The sequence below is a fragment of the Coregonus clupeaformis genome, chromosome 15, assembly GCF_020615455.1.
Source record: "Coregonus clupeaformis isolate EN_2021a chromosome 15, ASM2061545v1, whole genome shotgun sequence".
Lineage (NCBI taxonomy): Eukaryota > Metazoa > Chordata > Actinopteri > Salmoniformes > Salmonidae > Coregonus > Coregonus clupeaformis.
Window position 1 is genome coordinate 52,448,198 of NC_059206.1, and position 20,365 is coordinate 52,468,562.

At 44.3% G+C, this 20,365-nt stretch overlaps 1 protein-coding gene across 2 annotated transcripts in view; it reads right to left on the reverse strand.

Moving 5' to 3' along the window:
• LOC121582882 (endoplasmic reticulum metallopeptidase 1) overlaps positions 1-20,365 on the reverse strand; it is a 68,099-nt gene that overhangs the window by 43,868 nt on the left and 3,866 nt on the right. Inside the window, exon 2 of one of the 2 annotated variants that reach the window (XM_041899035.2) lies at positions 7,834-8,132. The exons of the other annotated variant lie outside the window; for it this stretch is intronic. Coding sequence (XP_041754969.1) covers positions 7,834-8,132 — 299 coding nt within the window. The remainder of the gene's footprint in view (positions 1-7,833; positions 8,133-20,365) is intronic. 2 annotated transcript variants of the gene reach the window in all.

The window sequence follows — 20,365 nt, forward strand, 5'->3', positions numbered from 1 at the left end:
CCCGTCCAATGCGCTGGGTCTGTGCCCCCCAGTGGCAGCGATGCGTCCTATGAAGCCGGTGGTGGGTGGTCCAGAAGTCCTGGGGGGGGGGAGACACAGACACAACAGGGCGGAATGAACCCAGGCAGCAGTACAGTTCAAGGGAATCCAAAATACGTAGTAGCAAGGCAGAAGGCTGGTCAGAGTTACCGGGGATTGAAGAGTAGTCAGGAGTCGTAATGGCAGAAGCAGGTCTGGATCTCCTAAGGCAGAAGAGTATCCAATAAACAGGCAGGTCCGGGGTCACAAAACCAGGGTGAGCCAGAAGCGCGAGCAAACAGGTTCCGGGTGAGAGCTTTGCAGACGATCTGACACCGGAGAGCTGAAAGACAGGGCCTTAAATACTGGGAGAGGTTAGTGGGTAATGCAGCGCAGCTGGCAGAGTAATTAGAGCCGAGCAGAGCAGGGACAGGTGGAGCTAGTTAGGCTGAGTAGAGAGAGGGAGGTGAGCAGAGTGGAAGATAGTGGAAACCAATTAAGGTGGTAACCCGGTGGAGTGAGAGGGCTCATGACAGTACCGTTGATAGAATAATTAGGTAATTACTAATTATTACACTCTCCAGTGTACACTACACTAATTACACTAATTATTACACTGTTAGAATCCTGAGACTATAATCTAATAATGTGTGTGTGTGTAGGACCAGTAAAGATTATGACATTGTGTTACTATTTAGCAATTTGAGTAGGAGTTAGACCAGACAACAAAGGACAAGGAGAACTGTCTACAGACAACTGAGAAACCAAGATAAAGAGGCCTCCCAATTTAGGGAGGAGAGAAACCGTTAGGCTTGGAAGAGTTCATGTGTGTGTGTGTGTGTATGTGTGTGTGTATGTGTGTGTGTGTATGTGTTTATGTGTGTGTGTGTGACCTGATGGTCAGGAGAGCAGTTTTCCAGTGTAAAACTACAGCCTGCCTAAAGAGGGGTGGGATTTTTCCTCTGACGTGTGCGTATAAAAATGTTGTACGACCATTTTGTTTCAGAGCGCTCTCATGAATAAATATGCTGACCATTGCAGGATTGAGTCTTTGTTTAATTTATTTAAACTAAGAGATTTACAACCTTTTGGGAATTATTCAGATATTTAAGAAGTAGTTGACTTCAACCATTGTGATAACAAAATTCTTGTGACAACCGTTGACACCAGGAAGGATGGGGCCATGGACTCATGCTGTTCATGTCAAATCCTGACTCTGCCAAATCCTAACTGTACAACAGGAACTGGGATTCGTCAGACCGGGCAATGTTTTTCCACTCCTCAATTGTTCAGTATTGGTGATCGTGGGCCCACTGGAGCCGCTTCTTCTTGTTTTTAGCTGATAGGTGTGGAACCTGGTGTGGTAGTCTGCTGCAATAGCCCATCCGTGACAAGGACCGACGAGTTGTGCATTCCGAGATGCCGTAACAGTTATTTTCCTTTTCCCGCCTTTTAGCTTGCACGATTCTTGCCATTCTCCTTCGACCTCTCAATGAGCTGTTTTCGCCCACAGGTCTGCCGCTGACTTTATGTTTTTTGTTTGTCGCACCATCCTCTGTAAACCCTAGACACTGTCGGGCGTGAAAAGCTCAGGATGCCGGCCGTTTCTGAGATACTGGAACCAGCGTGCCTGGCACCGACGTTCATACCACGTTCAAAGTCGCTTAGGTCATTTGTTTTGCCCATTCTAACGTTCAATCGAACAGTAACTGAATGCCTCGATGCCTGTCTGCCTGCTTTATATAGCAAGCCACGGCCACGTGACTCACTGTCTGTAGGAGTGAACCATTTCTGTGAACGGGATGGTGTACCTAATAAACTGTCCACTGAGTATATATCATAAGGATGTGGTACTGGTGTTGTTAAACACGTCTCCAATCATTGTTGATATCTGATATTCTGCGCTGCGCAAGACGAGACGTAGACCAATGTCATATCATCAACCAATCACATTAGTCAAATCCTTTCGGTCCAAATTCCAGCTAAACTTGGAGAGGACAGTTAACTACTTACAAAAAGCTTCTGATAAAGCGCTACAAACGTAAGTAAATAGCTGTATTAGACTGAAAATATATGAGGTGCTGCCAAAAATGTATTCATGTAGGGTACACTGTCCTACTAATGTCCCGCAAAATCATTCCTTGGTCACACATTTGGGTATTTTAAATGCGGTCACCCTACACACAGAAAACTCTTATCCACGTCTAAGGCATCAAGGCCAATGAATGGTGAGTAATTAACCAGGCCAATGTTTTTATTGAGAAACTAAAACACCCAACAACTACAGCAGCTAATCAGGGATAAGGGAGAACAGGGTAGGATGTTTACACGTACGAACACTGCGGAGATAGAGGGCCTAGGCTATGCTTGGTAAAGTTTATCTTTAGTGCATTCGGAAAGTATTCAGACATCTTGACTTTTTCTACATTTTGTTATGTTACAGACTTATTCGCAAATGCATTCAATAGTTTTTTCCCCACATCAATCTACACGCAATTCCCCATAATGACAAAGCAAAAACAGGTTTGTAGACATTTTTGTAAGTGCTGCAGAGATGGCTGTCCTTCTGGAAGGTTCTCCCATCTCCACACAGGAACTCTGGAGCTCTGTCAGAGTGACCATCGGGTTCTTGGCCCTTCTCCCCCGATTGCTCAGTTTGGCCAGGTGGCCAGCTCTAGGAAGAATCTTGGTGGTTCCAAACTTCTTCCATTTAAGAATGATGGAGGCCACTGTGTTCTTGGAGACCTTCAACGCTGCAGAAATGTTTTGGTACCCTTCCCCAGATCTGTGCCTCGACACAATCCTGTCTCGGAGCGGAAAATTCCTTCAACCTCATGGCTTGATTTTTGCTCTGATATGCACTGTCAACTGTGGGACCTTATAGACAGGTGTGCCTTTCCAAATCATGTCCAATCAATTGAATTTACCACAGGTGGACTCCAATCAAGTTGTAGAAAAATCTCAAGGACGATCAATGGAAGCAGGATGCACCTGAGGTGAATTTTTGAGTCTCATAGCAAAGGGTCTGAATACTTATGTAAATAAGGTATCTGTTTTTGCTTTGCCATTATAGGGTATTGTGTATAGATTGATGAGGGGGGGAAATTATTTAATCCATTTTAGAATAAGGCTGTAACGTAACAAAATGTGGAAAAGGGGAAGGGGTTTGAATAGTTTCCGAATGCACTGTAGATGTCCTAGCCTATATATAGATGTCCTAGCCTACCTCGTTCAGGTAATAAATTCAATGCAGTATTAGCCTTCTACTTGGATAATGAATGATGGGTTATGCATGAAAGTCATCTGCATCTTATCCTAGTCCTATATTATTCAAGCATGTCATTACAATGAAGATAATGACAATGAAACTTATTTCATCTATATTTTTAGTAGCTGTCTATTTACCAACACAAACCGATGCTGGCACTAAGACCACGCTCAACAAGCTGTATAAGGCCATAAGCAAACAATAAAACCATCCAGAAGCGGTGGCTCCTAGTGGCCGGGGACTTTAATGCAGAAAAACTTAAACCAGAGGGAAAAAATCTGTAGACCACCTTTACTCCACACACAGAGACGGGTACAAAGCTCTCCCTCGCCCTCCATTTGGCAAATCTGACCATAATTCTGTCCTTCTGATTCCTGCTTACAAGCAAAAACTAAAGCAGGAAGTACCAGTGACTCGCTCAATACGGGAGTGGTTGGATGACGCGGATGCTAAGCTACAGGACTGTTTTGCTAGCACAGACTGGAATATGTTCCGTGATTCATCCGATGGTATTGAGGGGTATAACACATCAGTCACCGGCTTCATCAATAAGTGCATCGATGACGTCGTCCCCACAGCGACTATGCGTACATATCCCAACCAGAAGCCATGGATTACAGGCAACATCCACACTGAGCTAAAGGCTAGAACTGCCGCTTTCAAGGAGCGGGACCAGCTGTTCCGGATGACTGTGTGATCACACTCTCCATAGACGATGTGAGGAAGACCTTAAAACAGGTCAACATTCATAAGGTCGCAGGGCGGATTACCAGGACGTGTACTCAGAGCATGCGCGGAACAACTGGGAAGTGTCTTCACTGTGCCCAAGAACGCCATGGTAACCTGCCTAAATGACTACCACCCCGTAGCGCTCACGTCTGTAGCCATGAAGTGCTTTGAAAGGCTGGTCATGGCTCACATCAACACCATCATCCCGGAAACCCTAGACCCACTCCAATTCGCATACCGCACCAACAGATCCACAGATGACACAATCTCAATTGCACTCCACACTGCCCTTTACCACCTGGACAAAAGGAACACCTACAGTGGGGAGAACAAGTATTTCATACACTGCCGATTTTGCAGGTTTTCCTACTTACAAAGCATGTAGAGGTCTGTAATTTTTATCATAGGTACAGTTCAACCGTGAGAGACGGAATCTAAAAATAATTCCAGAAAATCACATTGTATGATTTTTAAGTAATTAATTTGCATTTTATTGCATGACATAAGTATTTGATCACCTGCCAACCATTCAGAATTCTGGCTCTCACAGACATGTTAGTTTTTCTTTAAGAAGCCCTCCTGTTCTCCACTCATTACCTGTATTAACTGCACCTGTTTGAACTCGTTACCTGTATAAAAGACACCTGTCCACACACTCAATCAAACAGACTCCAACCTCTCCACAATGGCCAAGACCAGAGAGCTGTGTAAGGACATCAGGGATAAAATTGTAGACCTGTACAAGGCTGGGATGGGCTACAGGACAATAGGCAAGCAGCTTGGTGAGAAGGCAAACAACTGTTGGCGCAATTATTAGAAAATGGAAGAAGTTCAAGATGACGGTCAATCACCCTTGGTCTGGGGCTCCATGCAAGATCTCACCTCGTGGGGCATCAATGATCATGAGGAAGGTGAGGGATCAGCCCAGAACTACACGGCAGGACCTGGTCAATGACCTGAAGAGAGCTGGGACCACAGTCTCAAAGAAAACCATTAGTAACACACTACGCCGTCATGGATTAAAATCCTGCAGTGCACGCAAGGTCCCCCTGCTCAAGCCAGCGCATGTCCAGGCCCGTCTGAATTTTGCCAATGACCATCTGGATGATCCAGAGGAGGAATGGGAGAAGGTCATGTGGTCCACTCGCCATGTTGGGAGGAAGAAGAAGGATGAGTACAACCCCAAGAACACCATCCCAACCGTGAAGTTTGGAGGTGGAAACATCATTCTTTGGGGATGCTTTTCTGCAAAGGGGACAGGACGACTGCACCGTAAGCACCGTATTGAGGGGAGGATGGATGGGGCCATGTATCGTGAGATCTTGGCCAACAACCTCCGTCCCTCAGTAAGAGCATTGAAGATGGGTCGTGGCTGGGTCTTCCAGCATGACAACGACCCGAAACACACAGCCAGGGCAACTAAGGAGTGGCTCCGTAAGAAGCATCTCAAGGTCCTGGAGTGGCCTAGCCAGTCTCCAGACCTGAACCCAAAAGAAAATCTTTGGGGGGAGCTGAAAGTCCGTATTGCCCAGCGACAGCCCCGAAACATGAAGGATCTGGAGAAGGTCTGTATGGAGGAGTGGGCCAAAATCCCTGCTGCAGTGTGTGCAAACCTGGTCAAGACCTACAGGAAACATATGATCTCTGTAATTGCAAACAAAGGTTTCTGTACCAAATATTAAGTTCTGCTTTTCTGATGTATCAAATACTTATGTCATGCAATAAAATGCAAATTAATTACTTAAAAATCATACAATGTGATTTTCTGGATTTTTGTTTTAGATTCCGTCTCTCACAGTTGAAGTGTACCTATGATAATAATTACAGACCTCTACATGCTTTGTAAGTAGGAAAACCTGCAAAATCGTCTGTGTATCAAATACTTGTTCTCCCCACTGTATGTGAGAATGCTGTTCATTGACTACAGCTCAGCGTTCAACATCATAGTGCCCCCAAAGCTCATCACTAAGCTAAGGACCCTGGGACTAAGTAGCTCCCTCTGCAACTGGATCCTGGACTTCCTGACGGACCGCCTCTAGGTGGTAAGGGTAAGCAACAGCACATCTGCCACGCTGATCCTCAACACGGGGGCCCCTCAGGGGTGTACTCTCTGTTCACCCACGACTGCGTGGCCAAGCATGACTCCAACACCATCATTACATTTTCTGACGACACAACGGTGTTAGGCCTGATCACCGACAATGAGACAGCCTATAGGGAGGAGGTCAGAGACCTGGCAGTGTGGTGCCAGGACAACAACCTCTCCCTCAATGTGAGCAAGACAAAGGAGCTGATCATGACTACAGGAAAAGTAGGGCCGAGCACGCCCCCAATTACATCGACAGGGCTGTAGTGGAGCGGGTCGAGAGCTTCAAGTTCTTTGGTGTCCACATCACCAACAAACTATCATGGTCCAAACACACCAAGACAGTCATGAAGAGGGTACGACAACGCCTATTCCCTCTCAGGAGACTGAAAAGATTTGGCATGGGTCCCCAGATCTTCAAAAAGTTATACAGCTGCACCACCGAGAGTATCCGGACAGGTTGCATCACTGCCTGGTATGGCAACTGCTCGGCATCCGACCGCAAGGCATACAGAGGGTAGTGCACATGGTCCAGTACATCACTAGGGCCAAGCTTCCTGCCATTCCGGAGACATTTGAAACCCCACCTCTTTAAGGAATACCTGGGATAGGATAAAGTAATCCTTCTACCCCCCCCCCAAAAAAAAATAAAAATTAAAAAAAAAAAAATTAAATAAAAAAAATTAAAAAAGAAATAAAAAATAATAATTGTAAAGTGGTTATCCCACTGGCTATAGGGTGAATGCACCAATTTGTAAGTCGCTCTGGATAAGAGCGTCTGCTAAATGACGTAAATGTAAATGTAAATGTTATCCAGGACCTCTATACCAGGCGTTGTCCGAGGAAGGCCCTAAAAATTGTCAGACTCCAGCCACCCAAGTCATAGACTGTTCTCTCTGCTACCGCACGGCAAGTGGTACCGGAGCACCAAGTCTAGGTCCAAAAGGCTCCTTAACAGCTTCTACCCCCAAGCCATAAGACTGTTGAAAAATTAATCAAATGGCTACATGGACTATTTGCATTGATCCCCTTTTTTCATGCTGCTGCTACTCCCTGTTTATTATCTATACATAGTCACTTTACCTCTACCTACATGTACATATTACCTCAATTACCTCATCTAACCTGTACCCCCGCACATTGACTCGGTCACCGTCAGCCTACGTAAAATAGACCCTACTATATTTCAAAATGAAAATAAAATTCACTAGCCTATAATTGTAACTTTGTAGGCCGCATTTCCTGCACCTGCATCGCATGTTCTCTCCCAGCTTCATGGTTTGAACAAGGTGCGTAATACCAGTCCATATAACAGTATAACACAATACAGTAGAGTAATTCAGTGCACAACCAAAAAGATTAGCCTACTGGAGCTTGTTTCATTTATGTACCCAAGAGAGCATAGCTACATCTATGGGTTTTTATGTTTTTCCATCGTGCGTAATCTACGGCACAATCATTTGGCCGTTAATGTATGGCTCATCAGACTCATCAGACTTCATGCTGATCAAAGCTCTAATCAAATCCATATTTATATATGTTTTATATGCTTTAGAATTACACTTCTGGTTTGGGCGGGAAATACCGGGTTACCCGGGAGAAAAGTGATTTATTCTCGGGATGGAACATTTGCAAAATATCGGGAAAATATTCAACCCTAGTATGTATGTACCCTAGGTGTCTGCAGAGTTGGGAGTAACATTACGAAAAATACAAATTCATTTTATTGTACCTGGACTGTTGGCCACAGAGTCAAAGTGGCAGTTGGCCAGCATGAGGTGCTGAGCCCCAGCCTTGGGCTCCAGACGAACAGCGATGTTGCTGACCTTATCATAGTAGGATATGAACCCTCTCTGGGTGCTGAAGGAGCCTGTGGGCCTCTGGACATCCACAGTGACAGAGTGGGGTCCTGAGGCGCTTTCGGCCTTGATGTGCTCGATCTGCTCCAGCAGGAAGTTTACTGTTAGGACCTCGTTCTCTCGGCTGCCCACAGGACGAGGACCGACACTGGTGATGCGCTCTAGGTGCTTCCTGGTACCAGACAAGGCATACAGGGAGTCAGCAAATATGTTATGGTATGGTCATTTTGATGTAAAAGGACCCATGAGCACCAACAAGTGAAGTTCATAGGAGCATGTCAAAAATTGGGTGTAAAATGAAAGCTAAAATACTATATATTTTGTTTATGAAGGCATAAACATTTTTCAACCATTTTCCGTCCTAAACATTCGGAATACACAAAAACTTTAATTTCTTGTCAAACAGATGGAAAAGGGGTCTATAGAAAACATCTACCAGAAAAAGTCTTAAAGGTATTAGAAATACATCAAAACACAATAATGTTGAAGTAAAGATCCCTGCCAACTATTATCAACACATATTTATACTAATATAAAAGCAACATGTAAAGTGTTGGTCCCATGTTTCATGAGCTGAAATAAAAGATCCCAGAAAATGTCCAGACGCACAAAAAGCTTATTTCTCTCAGATTTTGAGCACAAATTTGTTTACATCCCTGTTAGTGAGCATTTCTCCTTTCCCAAGATAATCCATCCACCTGAAAGGTGTGGCATATCAAGAAGCTGATTAAACAACATAATTACACAGGTGCACCTTGTGCTGGGGACAATAAAAGGCCATGTGCAGTTGTCACACAACACAATGCCACAGATGTCTCAAGTTGAGGGAGCATGCAATTGGCATGCTGACTGCAGAAATGTCCACCAGAGCTGTTTAATGTTAATTTCTCTACCATAAGCCGCCTCCAACGTCGTTTTAGAGAATTTGGCAGTACGTCCAACCAGCCTCACAACCACAGAAAACGTGTAACCACGCCAGACCGGGACCTCCAAATCCGGCCTTTTCGCCTGCGGGATCGTCTGAGACCAGCCACCGGACAGCTGATGAAACTGTGGGTTTCTCATCTGCGTGCTCGTCATCCTCACTTCAGTGGGAAAATGCTCACCTTCGATGGCCACTGGAACCCTGGAGAAGTGTGCTCTTCACAGATGAATCCCGGTTTCAACTGTACTTGACAGATGGCAGACAGCGTGTATTGCATCGTGTGGGCAAGCGGTTTGCTGATGTCAACGTTGTGAACAGAGTGCCCCATGGTGTCAGTGGGGTTATGGTATGGGCAGGCATAAGCTACGGACAACGAAGACAATTGCATTTTATCGATGGCAATTTGAATGCACAGAGATACCGTGACGAGATCCTGAGGCCAATTGTCGTGCCATTCATCTGCTGCCATCACCTCATGTTTCAGCATGATAATGCACGGCCCCATGTCACAAGGATCTGTACACAATTCCTGGAAGCTGAAAATGTCCCAGTTCTTCCATGGCCTGCATACTCACCAGACAATTCACCCATTGAGCATGTTTGGGATGCTCTGGATCGACAGCGTGTTCCAGTTCCCGCCAATATCCAGCAACTTCGCACAGACATTGAAGAGGAGTGGGACAACATTCCACAGGCCACAATCAACAGCCTGATCAACTCTATGCGAAGGAGATGTGTCGCGCTGCATGAGGAAAATTGTGTTCACACCAGATACTAACTTGTTTTCTGATCCACGCCCCTACCTTTCTTTTAAAGCTATCTGTTACCAACAGATGCATATCTGTATTCCCAGTCATGTGAAATCCATAGATTAAGGTGTAATTATTTATTTCAATTGACTGATTTCCTTATATGTATATGAACTGTATAACTCAGTAAAATCTTTGAAATTGTTGCATTTATATTTTTGTTCAGTGTAGTATAGGACAATTTTTTGTCAGTTTAAGAAAACTTACCTTGTGCTTTGAAATTCCGTTACCAAAAAACCCCATATCTCATGAGGAGGGAGGATAATGAACGTTCACAGAAGTAAAATGCAAATCAGCAAATAAACATAAATGGTAGGCCTAATACTCTGAAAAATGTAAATTCGTTTTAGGGTGCAGCTGGAATAGACTGTAGCCACCCAGAGAGATAACATCTAGCTATTCATATTGTCTTAATAGTTACTGTCACGCTGTATAAGGATTTGAAGACAGGCGCAGGAATACGTAATAGGGGTTTTATTTTCTCCACCCAACACAAGGTACGTTATGAACAACGACGGGGACGAAGCCCAAAACGAAATTCGTTGCCACTCCTTCGTTGCCCGGGCGGTGTGTTTGGGATCATTGTCATGCTGAAAGACCCAGCCACGTTTCATCTTCAATGCCCTTGCTGATGGAAGGAGGTTTTCACTCAAAATCTCACGATACATGGCCCCATTCATTCTTTCCTTTACACGGATCAGTCGTCCTGGTCCCTTTGCAGAAAAACAGCCCCAAAGCATGATGTTTCCACCCCCATGCTTCACAGTAGGTATGGTGTTCTTTGGATGCAACTCAGCATTCTTTGTCCTCCAAACACGACGAGTTGAGTTTTTACCAAAAAGTTATAGTTTGGTTTCATCTGACCATATGACATTCTCCCAATCCTCTTCTGGATCATCCAAATGCACTCTAGCAAACTTCAGATGGGCCTGGACATGTACTGGCTTAAGCAGGGGGACACGTCTGGCACTGCAGGATTTGAGTCCCTGGCGGCGGAGTGTGTTACTGATGGTAGGCTTTGTTACTTTGGTCCCAGCTCTCTGCAGGTCATTCACTAGGTCCCCCCGTGTGGTTCTGGGATTTTTGCTCACCGCTCTTGTGATAATTTTGACCCCAAGGGGTGAGATCTTGCGTGGAGCCCCAGATCGAGGGAGATTATCAGTGGTCTTGTATGTCTTCCATTTCCTAATAATTGCTCCCACAGTTGATTTCTTCAAACCAAGCTGCTTACCTATTGCAGATTCAGTCTTCCCAGCCTGGTGCAGGTCTACAATTTTGTTTCTGGTGTCCTTTGACAGCTCTTTGGTCTTGGCCATAGTGGAGTTTGGAGTGTGACTGTTTGAGGATGTGGACAGGTGTCTTTTATACTGATAACAAGTTCAAACAGGTGCCATTAATACAGGTAACGAGTGGAGGACAGAGGAGCCTCTTAAAGAAGAAGTTACAGGTCTGTGAGAGCCAGAAATCTTGCTTGTTTGTAGGTGACCAAATACTTATTTTCCACCATAATTTGCAAATAAATTCATTAAAAATCCTACAATGTGATTTTCTGAAGAAAAAAAATCTCAATTTGTCTGTCATAGTTGACGTGTACCTATGATGAAAATTACAGGCCTCTCTCATATTTTTAAGTGGGAGAACCTGCACAATTGGTGGCTGACTAAATACTTTTTTTCCCCACTGTATGCACGCACCACTTTTCTGTTATTTATTTTGTATAATTTTTTTGAAACAAGTAATTTTTTTCATTTCACTTAACCAATTTGGACTATTTTGAGTATGTCCATTACATGAAATCCAAATAAAAAATCCATTAAATTACAGGTTGTAATGCAACAAAATAGGAAAAACGCCAAGGGGGATGAATACTTTTGCAAGGCACTGAGGCTGCATTTATTGTAGCTGGGGATTTTAACAAAGCAACATTTGAGGAAAAGGTTGCCGAAGTTATATCCACACGAGGGCGGTATTGAAGCCATGGAACATTTTCTTAAGCAACGTGACTCAAATGAACTACCATCCAGTGCACGCATTATAACATTGGCTGAAATAGTACTCACACACAACTACTTCATGTTTTTAAATTATTTCTTTATTCAGATGAAGGGTACTGTTATGGGATCCTCTATGGCTCCTAACTATGCTAATTTGTTTGTGGGTTACTTGGAGAAACAGTCAATCTTCAATCCTCTCAAAAACGTTTTTTTTGCCTAACATTATTATTTAGAAACAGTACATTGATGATATTTTTGTCCTATGGAGGGGTGATTCAAAACAGCTCCAGGCATTCCATGCTTTTCTTAACTCTTGTTCTGAGCACCTGAGATTTACTATGCAATCTGACACACGTCAAATCAGTTTCCTTGATCTTCTGATTTTGTGTGAGGATAATGTTCTATACACTGATCTTTACAGGAAACCTACTGATCGTAACAGTTTGTTGAGGGCTGATAGTTGTCACCCGCTTCCCTTGAAACATTGCCCTACAGCCAATTCTGTCAAATCAAAAGAATTTGCCAAAAACAAATCAGATTTCGACAGAAATATGGCTGAGACGCAAAGAAAATTCAAGGAGAGTGTAATGGCTGCGCTCAATGCAATGGCACTTACAAATGTAGATCCTTCAAACACCCCCAAACAGGGAAACAGATCCCAATCAAAGGTGTTATTACGTGCTCCACTAAGGCAGTTATTTATCTTATAACTTGTCCTTGTGGTAAAAATGATGTGGTTAAAACAAAGCTCAAATTAAATGTACGAATCTCGGCGCATCGTAGCACCATTCGGTGCAAAAACTTGACATACCCAGTCGCTGCCCACTTTTTGGAAGCGAACCACTCGATTTCGTCCCTACGTTATATCGGCATCGAATAGGTCACCCTCCCTAGGAGAGGGGGTGACCTTGATAACTTATTGTTAAAACGAGAGGCTGCCTGATCTTTAATTGAAAGACCCTTGCTCCCTTCGGTCTCAACATAGACTTTGATTTGAAGCCATTCTTGTGATTATTGTGATTTTGCTATTCATTGTAAAGGTTTTTGGGCCTAGGTAGCCAAGTTGTATCTATGATCATATGCTATCTATTCATGTTTTTTGTATGTTCTGTTTAACTGTGAATTGACCAATGATATCAGGCCACACTCGGCCATGATTACAGACACCTGTGTGTGTGTCCTTTGACACTATATAAACAACTAGTGACCCGCAGTGTTTGTATACCCTGATGAAGACAGTTTGTCTGTCGAAACGTTGGTTATTAGGTTATTAAATTATTGCATCTGAGCTCCTAGAGTGTGCGGCTCTCCTCTTCTTTTTCAAGTGTTCTACTCCGTTAGATAACTCAGCTATACAGCTGATGCCTGCTGGACTGTTCCTTTTTACGGTACCGCATCCTGTTTATGTTTAGCCTCAGCCCAAACTGTGTCGTCATTACCAGCTGTTGTCTTAGCTCTCTCAAATTACACCGTGATTGCTTTATGCCTCTCTCCCATCTCAATGTGGTTAGCTTATTGTTGTTTCGGTTATTTCTAATTGTACTATTTCACTGTAGATCCCCCAGCCCAGCTAAACCTGCCTTAGATAGCTCCTTTGTCCCACCCCCCATACACGCGGAGAACGACTCAATTGGTGCCTCCAGTGATGCTATCTCTTTCATTGTTACCCAACGCTTAGGTTTACCTCCACTTTACTCATATCCTTCCATATCGTTGTCTGTACATAATGCCCTGAATCTTTTCTACAACGCCCGGAAATCTGCCCCCTTTATTCTATGTACCCAACGCACTAGAAGACCAGTTCTTAAAGCCTTTAGCCATATCCTTATTCTAGTCCTCCTCTGTTCCTCCGGTGATGTAGAGGCTAACCCAGGCCCTGCAGCCCTCAGTATCACTCCTACTCCCCAGGCGCTATCATTTGCTGACTTCTGTAATTGCAAAAGCCTTGGTTTCCTGCATGTAAATATCAGAAGTCTACTTCCTAAGTTTGAGTTATTCACTGCGTTAGCACACTCCGCCAACCCTGATGTTCTAGCAGTGTCTGAATCCTGGCTTAGGAAGGCCACCAAAATTCTGAAATTTCCATCCCCAACTATAACATTTTCCGTCTAGATAGAACTGCCAAAGGGGGTGGAGTTGCAATCTACTGTAGAGATAGCCTGCAGAGCTCTATCATACTATCCAGGTCTGTGCCCAAACAGTTTGAGCTTCTACTTCTAAAAATCCACCTTTCCAGAAATAAGTCTCTCACTGTTGCTGCTTGCTACAGACCCCCCTCAGCACCCAGCTGTGCCCTGGACACCATATGTGAATTGATTGCCCCCCATTTATCCTCAGAGTTCGTACTGCTTGGTGACCTAAATTGGGATATGCTTAATACCCCGGCCATCCTACAATCCAAACTAGATGCCCTCAATCTCACGCAAATTATCAACGAACCTACCAGGTACAACCCTAAATCCGTAACCATGGGTACCCTCATAGATATCATCCTGACTAATTTACCCTCTAAATACACCTCCGCTGTCTTCAACCAGGATCTCAGCGATCACTGCCTTATTGCCTGCGTCCGTAACGGGTCCGCGGTCAAACGACCACCCCTCATCACTGTCAAACGCTCCCTAAAACACTTTAACGAGCAGGCCTTCCTAATTAACCTGGCCCAGGTATCCTGGATGGATATAGATCTCATTCCGTCAGTAGAGGATGCCTGGTTGTTCTTTAAAAGTAATTTCCTCTCAATCTTAAATAAACACGCCCCATTCAAAAAATACAGAACTAAGAACAGATATAGCCCCTGGTTCTCCTCAGACTTGACTGCCCTTGACCAGCACAAAAACATCCTGTGGCGTACTGCATTAGCATCAAATAGCCCCCGCGATATGCAACTTTTCAGGGAAGTTAGGAACCAATATACACAAGCAGTTAGGAAAGCAAAGGCTAACTTTTTCAAACAGAAATTTGCATCCTGTAGCACTAACTCCAAAAAGTTTTGGGACACTGTAAAGTCCATGGAGAATAAGAGCACTTCCTCCCAGCTGCCCACTGCACTGAGGCTAGGAAACACTATCACCACCGATAAATCTACAATAATCGACAATTTCAACAAGCATTTTGCTACGGCTGGCCATGCTTTCCACCTGGCTACCACTACCCCGGCCACCAACTCTGCACCCTCCGCTGCAACTTGCCCATGCCCCCCCCGCTTCTCCTTCACACAAATTCAGACAGCTGATGTTCTGAAAGAGCTGCAAAATCTGGACCCCTACAAATCAGCTGGGCTAGACAATCTGGACCCTTTCTTTCTAAAACTAGCCGCCCGAAATTGTCGCAACCCTATTACTAGTCTGTTCAACCTCTCTTTCGTAACGTCTGAGATCCCCAGAGATTGGAAAGCTGCCGCGGTCATCCCCCTCTTCAAAGGGGGGTGACACTCTAGATCCAAACTGTTACAGACCTATATCCATCCTGCCCTGCCTTTCGAAAGTATTTGAAAGCCAAGTTAACAAACAGATCACCGACCATTTCGAATCCCACCGTACCTTCTCCGCTATACAATCCGGTTTCCGAGCTGGTCATGGGTGCACTTCAGCCACGCTCAAGGTCCTAAACGATATTATAACCGCGATCGATAATAGACAGTACTGTGCAGCCGTCTTCATCGACCTGGCCAAGGCTTTCGACTCTGTCAACCACCGCATTCTTATTGGCAGACTAAATAGCCTTGGTTTCTCAAATGACTGCCTCGCCTGGTTCACCAACTACTTCTCAGATACAGTTCAATGTGTCAAATCGGAGGGCCTGTTGTCTGGACCTATGGCAGTCTCTATGGGGGTGCCACAGGGTTCAATTCTTGGACCGACTCTTTTCTCCGTGTATATCAATGATGTCGCTCTTGCTGCTGGTGACTCTCAGATCCACCTCTACGCAGACGACACCATTTTGTATACATCTGGCCCTTCATTGGACACTGTGTTAACAAACCTCCAAACGAGCTTCAATGCCATACAACACTCCTTCAGTAGCCTCCAACTGCTCTTAAACACTAGTAAAACTAAATGCATGCTCTTCAATCGAACGCTACTGGCACCCGCCCACCCGACTAGAATCACCACTCTCGACGGGTCTGACCTAGAGTATGTGGACAACTACAAATACCTAGGTGTCTGGTTAGACTGTAAACTCTCCTTCCAGACTCACATTAAGAATCTCCAATCCAAAGTTAAATCTAGAATCGGCTTCCTATTTCGCAACAAAGCCTCCTTCACTCATGCTGCCAAACATGCCCTCGTAAAACTGACTATCCTACCGATCCTTGACTTCGGCGATGTCATTTACAAAATAGCCTCCAACACTCTACTCAGCGAATTGGATGTAGTCTATCACAGTGCCATCCGTTTTGTCTCCAAAGCCCCATACACTACCCACCACTGTGACCTGTACGCTCTTGTTGGCTGGTCCTCACTACATGTTCGTCAATCAAACCCACTGGCTCCAGGCCATCTATAAATCACTACTAGGCAAATCCCCGCCTTATCTTAGCTCATTGGTCACCATAGCAGCACCCACCCGTAGTCTGCGCTCCAGCAGGTATATCTCACTGGTCATTCCCAAAGCCAACACCTCCTTTGGCGCCATTCCTTCCAGTTCTCTGCTGCCAATGACTGGAACGAATTGCAAAAATCTCTGAAGCTGGAGACTCTTATCTCCCTCACTAACTTTAAGCATCAGTTGTCAGAGCACCTTACCGATCACTGCACCTGTACACAGCCCATCTGAAATTAGCTCACCCAACTACCTCATCCCTATATTGTTATTTATTTTGCTCTTTTGCACCCCAGTATCTCTATTTGCACATAATCTCTTGCACATCTAGCATTCCAGTGTTAATACTAATTGTAATTATTTTGCACTATAGCCTATTTATTGCCTTACCTCCATAACTTGCTACATTTGCACACACTGTATATATATTTTCTGTTGTATTTTTTTGACTTTATGTTTCTTTTACCCCATATGTAACTCTGTGTTGTTGTTTTTATCGCACTACTATGCTTTATCTTGGCCAGGTCGCAGTTGTAAATGAGAACTTGTTCTCAACTGGCTTACCTGGTTAAATAAAGGTGAAATAAAAAATAAATAAAAATAAAAGCCAGCACCTCGCCGAAATAGGTGTGCGTTTCTTTCGCCTCTATGCCGAAGTTCTATCAACACATCGGCTGTAGTACCAACAGGACTATTCAACGCTGGTCTGACCAATCGGAATCCACGCTTCAAGATTGTTTTGATCACGCGGACTGGGATATGTTCCGGGTAGCTTCAGAGAATAATATCGACGTATATACTGATACGGTGACTGAGTTTATCAGGAAGTATATAGGAGATGTTGTACCCACTGTGACTATTAAAACCTACCCTAACCAGAAACAGTGAATAGATGGCAGCATTCACGCAAAACTGAAAGCGCGAGCCACCGCATTTAACCATGGCAAGGTGACTGGGAATATGGCAGAATACAAACAGTGTAGTTATTCCCTCCGCAAGGCAATCAAACAGGCAAAACGTCAGTATAGAGACAAAGTGGAGTTGCAATTCAACGGCTCAGACACGAGACGTATGTTGCAGGGTCTACAGACAATCATGGACTACAAAAGGAAAACCAGCCACGTCGCGGGCACCGACGTCTTGCTCCCGGACAAGCTAAACACCTTCTTCGCCCGCTTTGAGGATAATACAGTGCCACCGACGCGCCCTGCTTCCAAGGATTGTGGGCTCTCCTTCTCCGTGGCTGACATGAGTAAGACATTTAAGCGTGTTAACCCTCGCAAGGCTGCCGGCCCAGATGGCATCCCTAGCCGCGTCCTCAGAGCATGCGCAGACCAGCTGGCTGGTGTGTTTACGGACATCTTCAATCTCTCCCTATCCCAGTCTGCTGTCCCAACATGCTTCAAGATGGCCACCATTGTCCCTGTACCCAAGAAAGCAAAGGTAACTGAACTAAATGACTATCGCCCCGTAGCACTGACTGTCATTATGAAGTGCTTTGAGAAACTAGTCAAGGATCATATCACCTCTACCTTACCTGCCACCCTAGACCCACTTCAATTTGCTTACCGCCCCAATAGATCCACAGACGATGCAATCCCCATCTGGACAAAAGGAATACCTATGTAAGAATGCTGTTCATTGACTATAGCTCAGCATTCAACGCCATAGTACCCTCCAAGCTCATCATTAACCCTTTGACACGTATGATCACGTATTTGTGATCATTGTTGAGTGGTCCCTGCAGCGTACGATCTCAAATATGTGATTGGAACAGTAGCAACAGAATGTATGACGCAACAAACGTGTCTAAACAGCATTGTTGTCTGAACAGCATCTAAATATATTTTGGGTACTGATGGAAAATAAAGGTCTTAAACTTTATTCCTCAATTTGACCTTTTATTGTAAAAGATAAATGCGAACTTCATCATCCAAGCATCACACGGAACACATCCATAGTCAAACTCATTCCATAAACCAGTCTAAATAACAGGTTGCGCTGACAAAAAACAAAACATAAGTTAGTGACCTAACAGCTAGACTAGTTTACAATGTACCACATCTCTGGTGAGCACAAGAGACTAATGTAATGTTGTTTAGAAAAGTAATGCATGTCAGCTAAGCTAACAGCAGCTAAATTCTTTATGATGGCAGCCATGTTTGTTTATATTTGACTTGGCGAAAACTCCCTAATCCCAGAATGCACATTCACTATAAGACGCAAATAAACAAAGTCAAAGATGGCTGCGCTCATTGCCTGAAAAATATGAACTTAGTTTAGCCACTTTTCAGCATATTACAAATCGTTGATGTACTTGTTACAGTGTATACAAGAACCGGAGCACATGACTTGACAAGTCATTTACCGTTCTTGACAAATCACAAAGTAAATAAAATGTTTTCACCTCACAGATCATCACACTAAATACAAGCCTACTGCCTAGCCTAACTGTAGCGCGAAAGCTAAACAGGGGTTTTCAAGTCCATGGGGGGTAGAAATGGGGGAAGGTATCGTGGGGGGATATGATGCAGGAAATATTCAATAAATGGGGGGCAAACAAGATAAGTTTATACGCTAACTAAAAATAAAACCCCTGGAAAGGTGGGTCTGAGCTGACAACCCTGAGTTACAATCTGATGCCTTGTTCAAAACAACTGGGAACTGGGAAATCTCCGACTTCCGACTTCAGTGCGTTCAAGACACCTGGCAACTCTGGAAAAAATTAGCTCAGACTGGGGAAAAATCATTTTGAACAGTCATCCAACTCGGAATTCCAACTCGGGAACTCTGCCATCTTTCTAGAGCTCCGACTTTACGACCTGAAGATCATTGACGTCATTACATTTAGCAGACGCTCTTATCCAGAGCGACTTACAGTTAGTGAGTGCATACATATTTTTTTTTTACTGGCCCCCCGTGGGAATCGAACCCACAACCCTGGCGTTGCAAACGCCATGCTCTACCAACTGTATTTTTCCGAGTTCACAGTTGCCTGAAAGCGCCATAAGTCAGTCGAGTGAACTATCCCTTGTTATAACATCTTTGGTCTGACAGACGCTTGACAACCAGAACGCATTGTATAATGTCAACAAACATGGCGCCACACATAGCCGGCAAATAGCTTAGCATTAGCTCATCATAATCAGTACAACATTCAGAAAAGTATTTTACACACATCATATGTGTCCATTACAATCTATGCAAGAATCGGAATGTATGATTCGTCACCAGTACTTGAAAACATGTGAATAAAAAAGCAAATACATTATGATCCATACATTCATACGGTGTGCAACAGCAGAAACGACAACACGATATACAGAAAATAAGCCACTTACTTTGATAGTTCCTACATGTCCAAAGTCCAATTTGTAAGGAAAACAATCATGAAGGCAATGCAGGCGCCAGTCAGAAAATGTGCTGGGGGAAAACATTTGTGCAAGGCCTGTTCTGGGGAAACACTAGGGAGGTGCTTGGGCTCTCATTGAAGAGAGAAGTTTGTCCGGCTCAGTATAGCCTCAAACATAAATTGTCCGCAACAGTGAAATGGAATCATTCTTATGTGAATGAACGAGGATGCAGAACACCTCAATTCAAATTGTTGTTAGTAAATAAAACTAAATAATTTTCAATTGACAAGTTGAAACATAGCCTATAGATAATTAGCAGGCAGCGTGCCTTGGTTTGAGGACAGCCCGGGTAACTGTCTTGCTGCGTAACAATCACATTTTGGAACAGTGAGAAATTCTGACGTCACCCGCATGAAAAAACTCATGCATGGGCAGCGGTTAGAGATATTTGGAACTCACGCGTGAACAGGTTAAGCTCGAGGCTCTGGGTCTGAACCCCGCCCTGTGCATCTGGGTCCTGGACTTCCTGACGGGCCGCCCCCAGGTGGTGAAGGTAGGAAACAACACCTCCACTTCACTGATCCTCAACACTGGGGCCCCACAAGGGTGCGTGCTCAGCCCCCTCCTCTACTCCCTGTTCACCCATGACTGCGTGGCCAAGCATGCCTCCAATTCAATCATCAAGTTTGCAGACGACACAACAGTAGTAGGCTTGATTACCAACAATGACAAGACAGCCTACACGGAGGAGGTAAGGGAACCATGAAGGAATAGAAGGA